Below are 19,061 nucleotides of genomic sequence, written 5' to 3'. Positions count from 1 at the left end.
ATCATTCCACACCAAGAATGACGCGCCTGTCTGTCTCTCCAAGGAAGCAACGACCGTGGAAGATGTCTCCTGATGCGAGAGCCAAGTAAAAGTGATTAAATAAACAAATACGTCCTATTTTTTTTGCTGCTTATTACCGTTGATGAATGAATGCTGGTTGTCGAACGTTTTGATGGAAGCCGTGTCACACTCGAGGTCACGGCGCTGCGCTCCATATCAACGCGGCTGCGATTCGATCTCTCACCTGACTGGAGATGGCAACAGTAGCCAACATCATCAAACATTCTAAATGAAGCCTATGCAGGGCTCAGCAGACAAAAATAATTGAGTCAGGCATGCGAGGGCAAAATTAAACTGGCTGCGGAGAAGAGCAGCATGGGGAACTTGTGGTTAGCACATCTGCCTTGCAGGTCCCAGGCTTGATGTTTGAATCTGGTCTCTTTTGTGTGGATGGCTTTGTCTCTGCGGATTCCAACTTTGTCCTACTTCCCAAAGAGACGCATGTTAGCTTCACCTAATTGTTGCATAGGTGTGAATGGGAGTCGAGGAAAATGAAATCCGATAAGACTTCAACACAGAGACACTGCGCACTCACTGGCCACAATCGCAGCATCTAAGCCGTCTGAAAAAGTAGACCCAGCCATTGATGGACACTGTCAAAGCGCACCACATCCCACTGCAGGTATCTCCAATATTTGTTTTGGATCCAACCAGAATGTGCTGCTGTCCCTCACGACGTGTCATGTGAGTGGATGGCGTTTCCACGTGCGTAAAATGTGGCAGTACAAAAGCACAGAAAAACAGTTTTTCGCTCGAAGATGGCCAGGATTATAGGTCAAACCACTACCCTATTTGTTATGCACTTCAAAATGGTGATCGTTTCCTTATGAGGACTATAAAAGGTTGCCTGCACCACTTTTATGGCTTTCTTGCCACCATTGCTGAGTTTGCTTTCAAGTCAAAAGCCGGGAACGCTGTGTCTGCGCCGCTGGATCGCACTTGCAACCGCACAAAGACCCTGGAGTGACAACTGTGCTCCTCACCAAGCTGTGAACAAAAGCTGTCAGGCTAACCTTGACTGAAACATCTGCTGTCCATCAGAGGCATGTCAGCAGTTGTGATAAGGTCCAAACGTGGCCCAATTCACCGTGGTGTAAAATGAGACTTTGCACGTCCCGGAGGTTGTAAAAGGCCCCGAAACGAGGCCGTGGAAATCTCAAGGCCAGGTGTCCCATTACTTTTGTCCGTACGGCACAGGTGCGACCGTGCAGGTTCGTCAACATACCTGCGGGTGAACAGTTAATTAGACTCAAAGTGCAGTTTGTTTTTACCCTTGCAAGAGATTGGAATTTCAATAACTCACAAACAAGGCACGTCTTAAGATAGATGAAGACAAATGCCTGCAGTTGCTGAGAAGAGGCAGAAAAGAGGGAAAAAAAAGTAGGGAAAAAAAAACAACAAAAACAAAGCCGTGGCGTTCCAAGAGAAGAGTTGGCTGTCCACGTGGCCGACACAGACCAGGCTCTCATTTTTCCCCGGCCACGCTTTTTATTATTGTCATAAGGAAACCTGAAACACTGGCTGGGATGTGTCATTGTGGCTTGTGCTTGTATTCGAGCGCTGGATGTGCACGCCAGGCGCTTATGTGCGCACGGAATGTGGATGCAGACTGGATGACACGTTTTCTGTTCAAACTGTGAAAAAAAACGGTGTTTTTTTTTTTTTTTAAATTCCGGAAAGGACACATAGTTCTTCACCCCGACCTCACAGGCGCTGGCTGTATTGTGGCAACCTCAGCACATAATTTAATCCCATATTCCACCTTAAAATAGATTTTCAAAAGTCAAGAGAAAAAAAATAAAAACCACCATGGGCTGCTATTGCTGTCATACATTTGATTATAAACGCCTGTGGTCGATATGTAAGGCCATTTTTTTTTCTCAAATAGGGCACGGGCAGTATTCTCTTGCTCAACCGCAGAGAGTATAAAATGTTCATTAGAGGCTAGTAATCGAATTTAAGGGGAGGTGGAGCAAGAAAACACTTCTGTGTGTTGACTGGTTGGTGAAGTTACAACCAAACTGAGGATCACCCCATGAAGTGATTTATTTCTTTGGCCATATATTTTAAATGCAATTAAAGTGACAGTGATTACTTTATGTAATCATGACTGATGAGGTGTCAATCATTTGCTATGCTCTTGCATCTTTGCTGAAACCACAGCTGAATATCCAGCGTTGGCAAATTTAAAAACGTCCCCTCTGTCGTTTGCCAAAAACTGGGCACCTGACTCGCAAACAGAATCCGAGCAAAGTGACGTCAGGCAGCTGAGAGGATTCAGAAGTGACGTGGAATTAGCAACATTTCTCCTTGACTTTATCACTCGTGTTTGAGTTTCAAAAGATTGTCCGTTGCCACTCGCCTTCTGAATCATAAAAAGGCATAATCACCTTTACGGTTTATCTGACTTTTTATTCATTCATGTGGTTGTTTTCTCTTTGGACCGATCAGTCGGGATTCCCCCACGGTAAATCGCTCAGGGGTGCTGAGATCCCTCATTCTCCCGCCATAATGAGCTTAGCGTGGTGACCCTTCAGCTTTGACTAATCCCCCAGCATTTTACACCGCATCTACTCACACGAGTCAACCGAGGCTGATGTCGTAGGCACACGGTTACCATTTGCACGATACGCTCTGCCGTGAGTCAAATTAATGACAAAATTGGTCTCCAAATGATGTTAGCAATGGTCGTTAGCATTACAGATGAAATAGTCACATTGATATTTCTGACTGGAAAACTACTGTCTGGCTCGAAAGGGGCGTGCCACAGATGGAATCCCCCCCCCTTCAGCCCCCCGTTTAAGATCAGCTAAAACCGATAAAGTAGAAACAAAATGGCATTCATTCGACTGGAGAATGAAAGTGTCTCACAGAGTGAGCCCAGAGGTACGCCGCAGGAAATTTTGCATGTGACAAATGATAAAAACGAAATCACTTGAATGGATGGATGATTTTGGACAACATTCCACCAACAGCTGCACTTTTCCTGCCACTTACTTAACAGTCAAGTTACTTATTGTGCCAACTCATCTTGCATTCATTTTTTCAAAAATGACAATCACTTCCATTTTTATTATCCAAAGGGGATCAGAGTATTGCTGGGTCATCTTGCAGCTAGGATTGCATGTTTACGAGCGTGTAGTTTAGAAGAGGGGAAAAAAAAATAACCCATCAATCTCTCCGAGGTTAATACAGTTAGGATAATAATGCTCGATGACATTCTCATGTCAAAGCGAGGCAGAAAGGAACATTTGGCAGGCCGCGACGACGAGAGGGAGGACAACTCTGTTATTTTGCGACGGTCTATTTTCTCTCTGTTGGTCTTGGCCCATGAGGAGGAGCGCTGGAGGTTGCTGATGTTGCAGATGTGCAGATGACGATGGAGCGCCCATGAATTTCGCATGCGTGTGTGTGTGTGCGGAGTTTTCCTATGGGATACATGCAAAATAAAATTGTGCAAGCTCCAATGCAAAGGTCCAGGATGTGTGCAGGACTGAATGTATAGTAAGTGTGAATGTTTGTTTGGACCCTGGGATTGGATCCAGCTCACATATGGCCCGAATGAACACAAAGGGGTTTAGGATTTCAGACGCTGGAAGTATTTCCCATGGGGGGGGGGGGGGTTCCCTTGCACAAATTGTTCTTCAAGATCCCACTGTTTTAAAATAGAAATCTAAAACGTGCTAAGTTATTTAACACCGTCATACCATAGCTGGCCTCCTAATTAGAATTCAAATGCAACTCATTGTGCAAAGCGCTCCCTCCCATATTTTGGCCTCCACGTGTGAAACAAGCGCTCAGTGTTGTCTCTCAAACAACCCCCACCCACCCTTTGTCATTCCCTTTCACACCCTCTCGCACTTCTCACGCTCGCTTCGCGTCACTGTTCATCGACTGGCCTCGGCGTTCATGTGCAGTGACGTCGCATGTCGAATAAACAACTGAGGGAAAATTAGATGACGAGCGCAGCGACCGGATCTTTCGTCTATAATCCTTTGCGATAGGCCTTGCAATGATTTTACTCTCTGACACAACACCTTGCCGAGCAAAGCCATCTTGGAAAAGCTGAATTAATGATATGACTTCTGTGAGCCTGCACGCAGACTACATGACGCAGCAGTTACCATGTGCTTATATTGGACCGCGGAGAGGAGCTTCCTGTTCCAATCGGTCCGTGGCCAGAGAACTTATACGGCTCTCGGCATTGAGGAAAGCAAAGAATGGGGTCGTCTTGACTTATGTCTTGACCTTTTGCAAATTACGGCAGGTGCGTCTCCCACTTGGTTTGTCTTCCATGTGTGTTTCCTCTCCTGACGGATTCACCAATTTTCCCTGGAAGGCATCCCTCCCTCTCTCTCTTTTCGCTCTTCTCACAAAGCCCCTAAACCCATCATCCCTTAAAAAAAACAAACCCGACTACTGGATCGGACCCCAAGCATGCAGATTCTCCCGCGCGTGCTCGGTTTGTTTATCTTGCGGTGATCCTAATGTTTTATTGCATTATGTAATCATCGGAAAATGATTAAAACAGATGAGCCGGAGGCTTGCAGAGACGCGCTCAGTGGCGATAAGTAAAAGTGCAGACACTCATACAGCTGAGCACACATCAAGTGATATATGTCTTTCTTCCATACAATGAGGATCGTGATTTAAAACCTCAAGTTTGGAGTTTTGGCTTTCATTGTCTTGAATCTTGGCTGCAGTGGTGCAAAAGGGCTTTTTTATTGAGTTTTTTTTTTTTAACAAATATATTTTTAAACCGTCGCATGCAGCGACAGTGAAAAACAAGCACTCACCGTGGTGTGTGTTTTCCTGTTTTTTTTTTCGAAAACAATGGCAGGTCACCCCACACTTTGGTAAACTTTGTGCCACAAAAACTATAGCCTTCCATCAAACTTTGTGGTGTGCTTTTAAAAAAATTCGTATTTGTCTTCTCACGGCAAGTTAAATCAGATTTCAGGAATAGTTTCTATCGTCGAGGAAGGAACGTCGAAGCGAATTGTTCGCATTCTGTCTCCTGGTTATGCAACATGTTTGGATAGCCAAGAGGCTTGTTGTTGTTAGGCAGCGCTAATAGGTGCCCCGAAGAAATAGAATATTTCAGCTTTGCCCACTCGGTTGTTTGAATGGCAAAACGATGACAGAAAGCGAAGGTTTGAAAGACAATTTCAAAGGAAATGAACGGAATATGAATGATGCACTGACTCTCCTCGGTAATGCATTTTAAGCTTCTTCGGAAGAGAGGAAAAAAAAAACAGTGGCAGTGCCCGGTTGTGGTGGTGCGCAACCCCCTTGCACCCCAACTCAAAGTTGCCACTGAGTCACTCGTTGCGCTGTCCGCTCGTTTTACTCGGGCTATTTTTTTTCCAGTACGTGCATTGAGGCTTAGAGGAGCTCGCCCCGGACAGCCACAGCACAGCCTGGGAAAACCCTGCCACATCCACAGCGAGTGAAACACACCACTTTTTTGGTCATTTATTTGGTAGAACATCTCGGGAAAAGGCGATGTTGTCTATTTTATTTTATTTTTTTTGTAATGTGCCATGCATGGCTCGGAAATTGAATCGACACGCGAGCTGAAAGTCCGAGAACGCAGCAGCCCCCGGGTCAGATACATGTTTGGAGCTTTCCACCTACTGCTGACTGATTCCGCTACTTCCACCACTTTACACCTCCGTCCATAATACCTCACCAGCTCCACATCTCCCGCAGCAGCAGTAAGCCATGAGTCATGTGGGCCCTCGCAGCCTGGCGGTGAGGGTAAAGGGGAAACTATGCGAGCGATTTTTCCCTGTATTTCCTTCTTGCTGTGACCGACCGTCCATGAGGGTGTCCTCTATCCTCATTTGTAGGAAAACAGATTGAGACGCCACGCAAACAAAGTATCTTTGTCGAGCCAGAGGTGAGCAAAAGAGTGTAAATATAGATGGCCAGAGAAGGAAAGTCAAGCCATTCACACTACGGACTTCTTTGGGTCTTACTGTACAACATTTGTCAATAAAGTTGCACTTGACTTGAAGTGACTTAACAAGCGAACGTCCCGTGACTTTGTACAGTGGGAACATTGCTGGTGTGGGATAGCACATATTTCAAACTTTTGACAACTGTCAAACAAATGAAGAAGCTGTTCCTTACCAATTCATTTCCCACCCCCCCAGTGGCCGTGTGAATGTTTGTGCGAATGCTCGTCTCATTATGTGTCCCGTGATTGACTGACTCGTCCAGGGTGTAGCCGCTCTCGGGGACTATAGACGACGGATTCATTCCGCTACTGCTTAAAAAGAAAGCTAAAAACAAAGCAACAGGCTTTCTTTGTTATTGATGTCTTGATCTGTGCCCCAAAAAAAATGCGAACCAAGAAGACCGACACAAAGGTAAAGAACATAATGCTAACTTTCCTTCCGCCGTGCAAGATCACTGTCGTGCTTGACTCGATTTCTGATCAAGGTCAATCGCCGACGAGCATGCGTACGCCGTACGAATAACAATGCCAGGAAGATGCTTGAAATCGGCATTACGCTCGCTTGAAACTGGATCAATTTGAATAATAGTAAAGACTTAGCGCAACCACGGTATGCTTTGGCCTGGTAAGCCCTGAGCTGGCTTGCATTTGTGTGTTTGGAGGAGGAGGGGGGTGGGGGGGGGGGGTGTCGGCGAGGCAGATGGTGACATCTACGTAAGCTATGCGCTTAAAATAGCATCGCACCAACATACCCCTACGTAGGACTTTAACAAAGATGAGGTACGCAATAAAGTGAACAAATAACAAACGTTCTTTTGTCGAATTTCCATTTTAAGCGGGGGGGGGGGGGGGGTCGTGGAAGTTTGGATTCTATGTCAGTCGCGTGTCTTTGGAACCCCATCATTAGGTCGCCAAAAGTGGTATGGTACGGATGAGTTATTTCGGGACACTCCACAATTTCAGACAACGGAATTTCACCCCCCCCCCATCCCCCACCCCCCAACAAATTGCATCCTATATCCAAGTAGACTGACTGATACTTTTTGACTGCGTTAGTGCAGAGCGGCAATTCAGCTCTGCCGTAATGTGTCTGGGCCTTAATGACCGCAAAGCCACAGATGTCCTGTTCGACTGCCCCCCCTCCTAGCTTAGCCATCGCCAAACATTATCTCCCTGTCACACCATGACATTGCCGGGCCTTATCTCCTGCGGCCCGCACAGTAAATCGCTTGTCGGAAGCAGCTGTTTTCTCTCCTTGCACCTCCTTGCCAGGCTGCACTAGACGACGGTACTCCCGCTGGCATCCGAACAGCCACTTGGCACTGGATCACCGCGGATCACGTTTTTTATTTTTTCTTTTGGTGTCAGCTTGGTAACCAAGTAGTGAGTGTGTCTAAGTCACAACTGTGAGGTGGAACTGACATGTTCCTCTTTGTGCTTGCGTGAGTTTTCTCAAGGTACTTCCACCCATGCCACCTTCTTCGCATGCTTGTGCGGCGTCAACGCTTTCTAAAGATAACGTCCCCTCGGCAACCCAGCCCCTCCTACCCCCGATCCGGAACCACCTCTCTCCACCGGTCTGCTTTTAGGACTGCAACGACCCCGCTGCCGTTCGACAGCTAAAATTATCTTTTGAAACGGGAGGTTGTGACCGGCCGGCACTCTCATGTGAATCCAGACCACAGGATTATTTTTGGGGAAACAGGTCTGACTGCGAGACGAAGAACCTGGGCCTCTCATACTTTTGAAAGTCTTTTCAAACTGATATTTCACCTGAATCCAATCAAATACTCTTTTTTTAAAATGAAAAAACAACAACAACAAAACTGTGATCCCAGTGAGATTAAAAAAATAAATCTGAACAGAACGGATCCTTTCGTCAGGAACGAGCATTCCGACTGACACGCCGCAGATTGATTCTACAAGCAATGTCGGTGTTTGATTGTGACAGACCTTTTATTTAGCGGATAAAATACTGACCACTACTGAAGCGATTTGAAGGTCAAGACCTCGGAAGGATTAGAGAGCGTTAAAGGAGTAGATGAGTGGACAACCGAGCCAGAGGGTGTGCTAACTGTTCTGCGGGACTCTAAAGTGACCAGACCACATTACGCTGCTCGTAAGTCTATTGACTGCGTGCAGATTTAGCAAACCGCTACTGTACTCTGCAGCTTTGACGACAGCTGGCCAAAACCTGTCCCGCTAAAACCCCGATGGGAGCCAAAGTCCTCATCAAGCGGTGTTGTTGTTGCGGACAGGTCGCCGATGACGATGACCGGAGACATTTCCGGGAAGCAATCGTTTGTCATGTCGAACGACTCCGAGCGCAATGTTGCTTTTCCTAAAGCCGAGATGTGCAATGTGTAATCCCCCATAAGGGCATGTGCGCTCTCGCGGTGAAAGAAAGGGATTTAGCCAACAACGCCAATCCCTACACTCAATCAACTCCATCAGAGGGGCTGTCATATAAACGTGGCCCGTTCACTGGAGCTTCGGTTGAGTGTTTGGACAACAGGCTACAGCTTTCTTTGCCATTTTGTCATTTTGAAGTCGGCCAAATCGACATTTGTGAGCGACTGGCGGCGGACGGGTTACGAAGGGCAGCAGTGAGAGGGAAAGACTCAAAGCATCGTTAGAGATTAAATGAATGCCTTTGGAAAGAGGGCAGGAAATGGCAACTAAATACTCTCGTGAGAATCCAAGCAAAAGAGATTGAGCTGCTCTACCGTAATAAGATATTTAAATCGGCCGTGTGTCGATGGAGATTTGCGTGAGACGGTTGAAATACACCTTGTTTACTTTATGCGATTTTGACTACTGGGAATTTCCTTTGGTGAGTGAGAAAATCAAAACCCATGAAGGGAAATATGAATACTCCAATTGCAAGGCGTCAGCTTCGGGACGTCATCATGCTCATGATTGCTCATTTTCCACAAGTGTCGACGCCTGATTCACACGCATTTGTTTGGAAATAAAAACCAAAGCAGAAATGTCGACCGTAAACACAATGTTTACCCAGGCGCCACTTTGAAAAAATAAGAACACCAAGTCGGACCGTTTGTAGAGCATCAGAGAAACCAACGGACACTTGACGAGGTACAAATAGACGGGGGGTCGGATTCCAAACTGATCCCCACGTTGTTGAAATGATCCACTTTCCTCCTTGGAAAGCCATCATTTCATCAGACACATTATCGTCTCCAATTCGACCATTTTCCGGTTAAGTCACAGCAGTGTGCGCCGCCATGCTTCTTTCCTCTCTAAAATCAGGCCTAAAACTGCCAAGAGACGTGGGATTTTCCAACAGCGGACAACCCAGACTAGAAACTTACAGCACACAATGATGGAAGCGACAGCGAAACATCTACAGCCTATCATCATCATCATCATCAGCAGCAGCACACCAAGATGGAAGCAACAGCGAAACATCCGCAGCCTATCATCATCATCATCATCATTGTGTCTCTATCCCTGTGTGAGCTTAAATCACAGTGATGCTTATACCATATGACCCTAAGTGTATTGGGAGTTTTAAAATGCCAGTGGATCCTCACAGTAGGAGGGCGAAAAAAAACCCCAAAACAAATCCGGATGGTGAGTAGGCGCCGCACATTGGATTGCTCATGGGGTTCGAACGTACGGGTTGGCCATGCGATTTCAAGTGAAGAAATCCCATCCATGTTTGTTGCACGGTGCTCACCAATGCAGGCATGGACGCGGACCGTCAGCTGGGTTCGTAAAACAACGCTGTGCTTTTTCCCTCTGGACCTGCGGGAGGACAAAGACACACATGTAAATTCTTTGTCGGTTCATGCAAAGTTGGCATTGCTTTGTGTGCTGCTGCTCGGAATTGCAGAATTAAAACGTTCAAGTCTGGTTTCATCAGAGCAGAACACATACACAGCATTTAAAAATCTTTTTTTGTTGTATTTTTAATCCCCAAAAGCTGGTATTTGAAAATGGGGTGGGTAGACTTTTGTTTTTAATCAACACTATAACTTCATTTTAGGTACTAAACTGTGGCACGAAGAACAAAAATCTGGATCTGAATAAAAACGGAATGTCTTTTGGAGCCTTCACTTCACGTACCGATTTCACAAGTGAGTTTTGGCGATGTGTTTTTGCTGTGGAGATTCAATTTGTTTCTATTTCCTGTCGTCCTTGTTTTGCTGTGGTCCATCGTTAGCTTTTCATTTCCACCTGCTTTGACTGGCCGCCTGACTTGCGTCTACCAATCAGCTGCCTGCACCCGCTCAGGTCTTGTCCAGATGTGCCTCATTATCTCGTCACCGCTCGTATTTAAGGACCTGCTTTCCTTCAGTCTGTTCCTGTTCAATCATATTGTCGCAAGTTGTGTTCACTGTGCTCTGCCACGAATGTTTTGTTGTTGTTGTTGTTGTTGTGTATGTCCTGCTTGATGGTATTTCTTTGTGGCTTTGATTTTTGATTTATGGATGTTAATTTTGATTTTCCCCGTTGTCTTATCCGCCATTTTATTTTTGGAAATAAATCATTTGTTTTTGGAGATTAATTTTGATCTGCCCCCCTGCTAACCAGCTTTTGTCACATGGGTAGTATTTTTTTAGCATGATTGGCGTTGCAAATGCATTGAGTGTTTTTTTTCCATTCGTTGTGTCTAAAGATGCCACAAAATCCTGAATATTTAGATTTAGTCTGACTTCTGCCCTTTTGTTGATAGCCATGTGAGACTAGAGGATGACACCTCACGACTGCAGACACAACAGACACATAGTCACATATTGTCGGAAAAACAAAATGAATACATAACGGGAAGGTATGATGGTATTTTGCGCAAACAAATCAAACTCTCTCCTCTAATCCCGGCTGTTATCATCCGACCGGGTGCTAATCTTTGACTCCCATCACGTCCACGCCGTTGGAATTCCCGGGCAAGCGGGGAAATCGCTGATGTGATAACGCCGAGCTCAGAAAACCCCCTTGTTTACGCATTAGGCGTTGTGAAAAAAAACAAAAAACACCCACACACCTAAACACACTCGACAACTTTTGTTGGATTCGTTTTGTTGAGACCTACACTTGGTTGTTGATGGAAAAACCAAAACGTTCTCACCGCGGATAATGTTTTGTGACAGAAGCCCGGGTGAAGACGCATAGCTTCTAATTTTGACACTTGTGCTGGTTGATGTTCTTTTCCACTCTGCAGCATTTCACCAGGGATGTTGTGCCCATCTCCTTTCCCTTTGTTTACTATCAACTCACTTGCGTTGGGACGCCGCCCGCAACAAACTCTGCCTGGTTTCTGTTTTGTTTGTGAGGATTAAATGATGGGGATTAGGCTTTAACTGATTAAAAAGAACACGTTGTGGGAGAGCGGGGAAATGGTATTTTCCTGCACCTTCTTAGCTCCTTTTGTCTTGCGATGATCGATTGGTGTCAATGATGATGATGATGGTGTGAAGAAGTGAATGAGAATTTTTTTTTCTTCTTTTTTTTTTTTCTTTTTCGAACCGGAGAGGCGACTTTAGAGAGAGCCATCCCCGAACCTGTCGGATGTTTTTCGAGTTAAACCCAACCCCGTTGCATGACTCATTGCCTTCTGTCAATTCACTGTGACCTTTGTTAAAAAGAAAAAAAAATCCGCGTTGATTGAACGATACGTGGTTCCCATCCAACCAGTTGCTCCAGATCGCGGCCACTTAAAAAAAGAAAAAGTAAAGTGTCACGCCTTGATTCACCTTGATTCTATTATCAAGAAGCGCGGCTGACAAAGCCGACACGTGAGACGAACACACAAGCGCGCCGAGGCACAGTTTTTTTGTGATTTCGTCTTTGCTTTGTGTGCTGCCGCCGGCATCTAAACAGATCTGCATACCACAAACCGTTGCAAACACATGTGGACACAAACGGTGCCATCTCACCACACTTTTACCTTCCATTAGTGATGCAATGCTGTGAGGTAGACATGCAAAACACTTGGTCATTGTTTTTCACTGTTGTTTTCTTATGTTGCTCTCTCCTGGGTGTGTGTTTGTGTGTTTGTTTGTGCGTGCAAAACACCATCGCTTTTTGGGACAGTCACCAAGAGCCGGAAAAACTTCCAAAACCGCGATTCTCACTTTTGCTTTTCAATGTGTTTTGTTGAGGCGCAAAATGCAGATTTGGCCCGGCAAACTGCCATGCAGAACTGCTTATTTGGAACTTATACGGAAACACGGTATTCGCCAAATAGCGTCACATCTCATCGCATCTTGATTAATTTATCCACTAGTGTAGATTATCGAGCTGAAAAAAAAGCAATCGTCGAGGTCAATTTGCCCTTGTGATAGCGATAGCGCCGTTAGCACAGAAAGCTAATAGATGCTTTATTAAGTATTAAAAATGCCCAGTTGGTGCAAGTTGAGTTGGAGGGAAAGAAGGAGGGCGAGTTGAATATGTCTTTCCACAGTGCTTCATTCTTTCCATGAACTTCTGCTCCAGAGAAATCCATATCAAGCTGCTTATGATTATTTCCTCTTGCATTAGAACGGGGTGAGTTTGTGTGAGTGAGGTTAAAAGGATTTATTCTGAGAGTAGGTGGCAAATGATTATTGATGATCTGAAGAGAGCGTCTCACCCCGCGTCATCCTGTTGGAATCCTTCCAGCTCGTCCCTTTGCTCCGCCAAGGAAGACTCCAGGTCCAGATAGGTGCCATTGTGGGAGAGCTGCAGCGCGCAGTCGTCGAGCTATGGAAAAGGATCATACGGGGGGGTTTGAAGAGCGTAGGTGGCTTCAGGAAATGAAGTGTGACGTTCAAATTCAGTTTGAGAATGAGGCAATGTGTCGAACAGTTAGGGTCAGGGTCTTGGATGATTCTCCCCAAATTCCCCCGCGCCACAGCAGAGAGAACGCTTTCATGTGGGACCACAATAACTGCTCTCCACTGCATTGTTGCGTGTTTTTCAAAGAGGTTTTCGGATGTTCTTTGAGCAGCGGGAGGGCCCTTTATTCATGTGGCTCCGTTTTCACGTACTGGGGAATGAACTTGTTGGGGGGTACAACTACAGGCAGTAGACCATAAAACTCCAACAAAGAGTAACGGTTTATGTTGAATTAGATGTGCGCTGTGTTGCTAATGTCAAGTGAGCCTCCGGTGTCAACGTGTGTACGGAAATTGGTGCCCCGCTGCAAAAATCCAACAAATGCAGCTGCGACATCTGCTATTACTTGATCCGGAGGTACCACTGCAGTACTTTGTGCGTCAGAGTCGCTCCGTGACACTTGTGTAACCGGAAACCCCGCCGTGTTTGAGACCAGGTGCGCAAGAATGTTGCATTGATGTTCATGACAAGTTGGCAGCAGGTGCTAAGTGGAGCCCGGTGACGGCGCATATGTCATCTCCTATACTTATTTCATTTCGCATCATTTCAAGCGGGAGTCACGTCGAGGTAAACGTTAAAAATCCGGAGCAAAATGTCCTCCGTTTTTCAATGAACCCAGCTAGTGGTTGCCTCCAGTTGCCGATGAAGGAGATCAGAGTCCAAAATGTTGGATGAGCATTTAGCACCTGTGCGCTATCAGTACCGTATTGCTTGGACCTGGAATGGTCCCAAAGCGCGATGCCAAGCGCACCAACCTCGACCGCACATCCGAGGAGCGTGACGACACACTTGGGACGGGCGGGCGCTGATCACAAGACCACTCCGGGGCACCCTCTTGTCTTTTCCCTCCCTCGTACTCCCCCTCGTCGCTCGACCTCACAGCACAAATATAACCCGACTATATTTACTCGAGCTTGCGTCCACTCAGGAGCTCAAGGGTAGGGTGTGTCCGTGAAGCCTGGGAGTTGAACGGAGGGGGCCACCGAGGCCAGTTCTATCTGGAGATTGTCACATTGAGCAAGCGTAGAGAGGCCAGGAGCAAAAGGAGCCGTCTTTGGGCCCTGTTCTAGTTCCTCTCTCATTTTAATCTGAGCCAAATCCTAATCCAACAACAGGGGAAAGGCAAAACGTGGGACAGTAAATAATCAGACGCAACCACCGATTAAAAAAACGCAGTCGGTCAAGCAGATTAAAATGCATGCGGCGATTCCGTGTTTGACGCCATCGTATTCAAACCAAAGCCAATTTGCTCTTCGCGGTGTGTATACCCGATGCTCGGTCCTAATCCAAATCTTGAGCAATCTGCGCATAAGTGACATAAGAACGATTGTTTGCAGCCCTGCATTGAATCAAAACGGCATAACTTGGAGCTGTTATTGTTCGTGCCTTGTGATGTGTGCTAACATGGAGGATTGTTTGACCAAGCCAGGGAAAGGGAAGTCTGGGGGGGGGGGGATGAGAACAGAGGGCGTGTTAATCACGTCCTGCCCCACTGCCCCAATTTGAAGTTGAAATAAGACAAAAGCGTTTCTTGTGTCCAATCTGACCACATTATTCAGCACTTTTAGCGCCGCTGTCATTCCACAAATACCTCGCAGAGGCTTTTCGTTTTCGTCCCCGAAATCGAGTCGAGCTTTCTTTATCTCACTCGCGGAGCCTCATCAACTGCGACTCTTTCATTGCGCTCTCCTCACCTCGCACACCCGCAATCACATATACCGCACGGGCGAGTGAAACTCATCACTGAACCCCATCCGAAGGGGTCTCACGTTCGGAAAACTCTCCAGTGGGTGTACCGAATTCAGTTCCAGTAGCAACTGGAAGGTCCCGGGCCGTGCCCAGAAACACTTGGGAGCGAGTATTAGTTACACTCATTTAATCAAACTCTCCCGAAGCGGATAAAAAGACTGGAGAAAAAGCCGAGTAATTATTTCCATGTTAGAATAACACAAAGCGTGCTTGTGTCGTACTGGAAACGACCTCCTTATGTAACTTGGAGGGAGACTCTTTAAGAACTTTCATGAAATGGTGCTTAAATGCGTGGTTGTGAAGTCTCCTTCGAAAGGTGTATCCGACCATTCTTTCTATGCTCGCTCCTGAATTTTTTTTTAAACGATTTCAATGGTGCGCAGCACAGATACAAGTGGAGGATTGTTTTTTTAATCATTTCAACATTGAATGTAGGACGACCTAATACCTAACTACCTAGCATGCTATCCACTGCAAGGCTACCAGTAGAGTTTGAATTACTTATAGTCTAAAATCCAATTTAAATACCTAATACGGTACACAGAAAAAGTATACCCACCTCCAGAGGCCTTAAACAAGGTGGAGGAAATTAGAAAATGGTTGAAAATAACAGTCAGTGTTCATACAAAATGTTCAGCATTTTGCTGGAAAGCCTCGTAGAACATCCGAACTTTATTTGGGTTTAATCAGAGGCACCATGGAAAACATCTTTGTATCTCAATTTGAATAGAGTGTGCACATTTGCAACCAGATGACTTGTTTGTTATACTTTTTTTTAAAATTGCGTTGTGCCGATCAAAGGGCACATTAACAATGGAAAAGTTTTGAACGTATTGATCGTGAGCTTTTTTCTTTTTTAATATCACAAAATAATGACATTTGAACAGGGGTGTGCAGACTTTCTTATATCCTCTGGACACCAATGCACGCTCAAAACCGACATCGCCAACTACTGGCTACCGGCATTTGTTAAATTTGTAAATTTTTTGGGGGTTGTTTTTTTTGTGATTGTTGAATTGTTTCGACGTCACGTAAGAAAAAAAAAACATGAGGTGCTGACGTACCGCGCTTATTCCATGCCAGCAAGTCCTCGCGTGCGCTCAAGCGCGCTCGAGTGTGTGAAGTGGCGCATGGTCAGAGAGGTGGAAGGAGACTGCGGGGTGTGGGGGTCGGGCGGGACGAGGTCAGGAAAACCATGTCATCCAAAGTGAGAAGAACAAAAGTGTTTCAGGCATCCGGGCCCGGGCCGCAGGAATTCTGGGACGAGTGACCTATACTTTATGTGCAAGCCAGCTGACCATGCGCATCGTTACAACATAATAACACAGGAGGCTTTTCTGAGAGAAAGGGCGCGAGGTTATTTTGCATTGACAAAGGGACACGGTGAAATATCAATAAAAAAAAAAAAGAAAGAAAATCAACATTCGTTCAGTGTTAAACCCACTGGCGACTGTTTCATTTTTTCAAGAACTTAATCCCAATAAAGACTCTTAAGCTTGACTTTTGCAATCGGACGGGGAAAAAGTGCAACTTTTCAGTTTCATCCCTATAATCTAAAGGCGGTATCCAGTTGCCATCGCGCACAAAATTGCAAACACGAACACAAGCCGTTGCCATCTGTCCATGTAAAGGTTGTAATCATAAGCTTTTCTGCGCTGTGGGCCATTTTTCATTTGTTTTGCGGCTTTTAAATACGGGGGGGAGCTCAAGATCGACTGGTCTGGAAAACCACTTTGCTGTCGAAAGTCGGTTTGCCGTCGGAGTTGTGTGCAGGCACGTTGACTCTCTTCGTGGCTCTCACTTTTTTTTTTTTTTTTTTTAAATAAACACCTTCAACTTTTTGTCTTACAGTAAAAACAATGTCACATATCTGGCCATAGCCGAGTGTATGAGTGCCTGGAAGGAATGCGGTGCTGTTTTGGGAGTTTTCCCTCGGGCTCCTTTTGGACCTTGAACTTGGCATCTTTGCTTTTTCACATGCCCATCATAAATTGACAGTGACCGCTATCCACCAGTGTGTCAGGCTATTTGTTGGGCTGAGTTTAAATAAGGCAGTTGGGGGATCTGAAGTGGTTGCACTCAGAATGACCGTCCCGGCACCTGTCAACAGCGACTTACAGATCTTTACATATGCATCGGCTTATTTCCAGGCAAAGTCCTGAAAATGACGTCTGTAAATATTTCCTCTTCATCTAGCCGCTGTTTTTGCCCGCATTGAAGAAAGACAAAACGCTGGTCTTAATGTCAGCGAAACCATTGGCAGCGTTCTAAAAGGGGGCCAGTGACAACAGAATGATGGGGTCAACGGCAATTTCGCGCATACATGCAAAACGTTCAAAAATGATCAGGAAAACAGAATATACCTGTACATAATCAAAATAAGCCTTCACAAATATATATATGTATGTATATATATATATATATATATATACAAACATATATAAAGTACATATAATGGAATAAAAGTATGTCCTACCTTGTGCGGAGCCTTGAGCAGCCGGTGGATGCCAGCGAGTTGATTGATGAGCGGGATGTCCTCCCTGAAGGTGTACAGCGGCGGTCGGGTGGGTTCCGGGAAGTTGGTGCTGTTGAACGGATCGGTGTCGTCTAAAAACTGAACCCTGCACACAAACGTGGCCATGGTGCATCCATGCAAGTGGCAGCCAGGTTTGCCGGGGCCGCTGAGAGCTGCTCAATTTGCTGGTCACTAACCCAAACAAACAAGCGTCGTCAAGTGGGTAACCGGGACCGAGACGTGGGGGGGGGGGGGGGGTCGTTAAGGAAGTAGGCTTGATTCCCAAAGCGATGGACTGCAGTCACTCACTCGTATTCCTTTAGTTCTGTTAGAGCTGTTTTTTTTTTACTGCCCTGTTTTATTCTGGGAAAGGCAGGTGGCCAGCGAAGGGAACGTAGGCGGACTCCAGCGCCTGGTGCCGGAGAGTATCTGTCTGACACTGACAGCCGCTCTACTGTCTGCATGAGAGTCCCACTAAATCCTCCCCCCTCCCTCTCTCATGTGAACACACACACACACTCACGCACGCACACACTGGCCCTCCTCAAGTGTGACGCGGCAATTGCCCTTCTGTCCTGTGTTTCTTTGTGTTTATATTTCAAAAGAAACAAGTTGTTACACCTCCCTCTTTTTTTTTTTTAATTCATGACAGCAACCATGTTTTGTTTTGTACAAGTGCTTTTAATAATTAATGTCAACATGCAAATGGCATTTTACTTCAGCTCGTACTGTTGTCGTTTCAAATGAAAAGGTCATTTTGGAAATAGCGACATCGTTAACATCAAGAAATGAACCTATGAGTCATGGAAAAATGTTTGGTACTCCTTTAGGATTTGTATTTAAGTACCCCTGCTGGACGATTAAAAATACTTGCAGCTAGTGCTTCTCAATTATTTGCCTGCTCCGCCCCCCTACCCGAGAAAAAAGAAACATTTCCCCCCACCACCTCCCAGAAATCTTTTTTTTTTAGTCAGACACAGAAAAGATTTGAAGTGTATCAATTTATCTGAATAAATAAATAAACGGGATTACCACTGCCACCTAGCATAGTGGATGTGCGATGACACTTTATTATTGTATGGCAAAAAATAAATAAAATAAATGGATGTTACCCAGATTACACACATACCCCCGACATCACCCCAAACAAGCAGTTCAAGAAGGACTGTTCCATCATTCAAAATACTGATCTTGAACAGAAATACTATTTCAGATGAGCAAGCTCGATCAAAATGTCACAAAAAGTATGAATACTCAAGTGATGTCAACTTGCAAAAGAGCATTTCAATGGTTAGCATGTCACTATATGTCACTTGTATATTGTTATTTGAAGTAAATCAATTTTCTGTCCACAAAATTGTATTAGTGCCAGTGGCACATCTGATTTCTCACGGAACAGTGGTTCCGCAACAGCGCTGCAAAGTATCTACCCATCGAGTCATCTATTAACATTCGCCTAACCATGCTTTTCAATGTTGTACTTCATCTGCTCAGATTCTAAATTCAACAATGAGAACTCATGTGCTTGAAAGTGCTCCGTTGAACAGTGGCGCCCTCTTGAGGCTGTCACTTCAAAACGCGAGCACGGCGCTGTTAATCGTCCATCCACGCCTCTATTTTCGAACACTTAACCCCGGTCTAGGGTCAGTGGTGAGCTGAATCATAAACCAACTAATGTGCACTTCCCTGTAATATGTTACACTTTCAGATGTGCAGGTGAATCGCGGCGAGTTGTTGTCAGCTCGTGTTTTCGATACCGCTACCTGTTAGGGAGCGGCCAACCAGGCAGCCTCCTCAGCCAGGGTGCTCCGGACCTCACACCTGAGACATGTCAGCTCATCACCCACCTGTTGTCTATCTGCTCGATTGGACTGATACAAATTGACTCACAGAGCATTCCTCAGTGCAAGTTCAAGTGGACTCTGTTGCCATCTC

At 45.6% G+C, this 19,061-nt stretch overlaps 1 protein-coding gene across 5 annotated transcripts in view; it reads right to left on the bottom strand.

Moving 5' to 3' along the window:
* fhod3a (formin homology 2 domain containing 3a) overlaps window positions 1-17,641 on the bottom strand; it is a 31,637-nt gene extending 13,996 nt beyond the window's left edge. For 2 of the 5 annotated variants that reach the window (XM_052071967.1, XM_052071969.1), the window contains exons 1-3: window positions 17,088-17,641; window positions 12,618-12,727; window positions 9,723-9,790 (exon numbers count right to left, since the gene is read on the bottom strand). In XM_052071967.1, coding sequence (XP_051927927.1) covers window positions 9,723-9,790; window positions 12,618-12,727; window positions 17,088-17,252 — 343 coding nt within the window. In that variant the 5' untranslated portion in view covers window positions 17,253-17,641. The remainder of the gene's footprint in view (window positions 1-9,722; window positions 9,791-12,617; window positions 12,728-17,087) is intronic. The other 3 variants (XM_052071970.1, XM_052071971.1, XM_052071968.1) reach the window with 2 other exon arrangements.
* Between the last annotated feature and the right edge of the window lie 1,420 nt (window positions 17,642-19,061).

This window comes from Hippocampus zosterae, chromosome 7, assembly GCF_025434085.1.
Source record: "Hippocampus zosterae strain Florida chromosome 7, ASM2543408v3, whole genome shotgun sequence".
NCBI lineage: Eukaryota > Metazoa > Chordata > Actinopteri > Syngnathiformes > Syngnathidae > Hippocampus > Hippocampus zosterae.
Note: the sequence above shows the minus strand (reverse complement) of the source record. Positions and strands in the feature narration are given on the sequence as shown.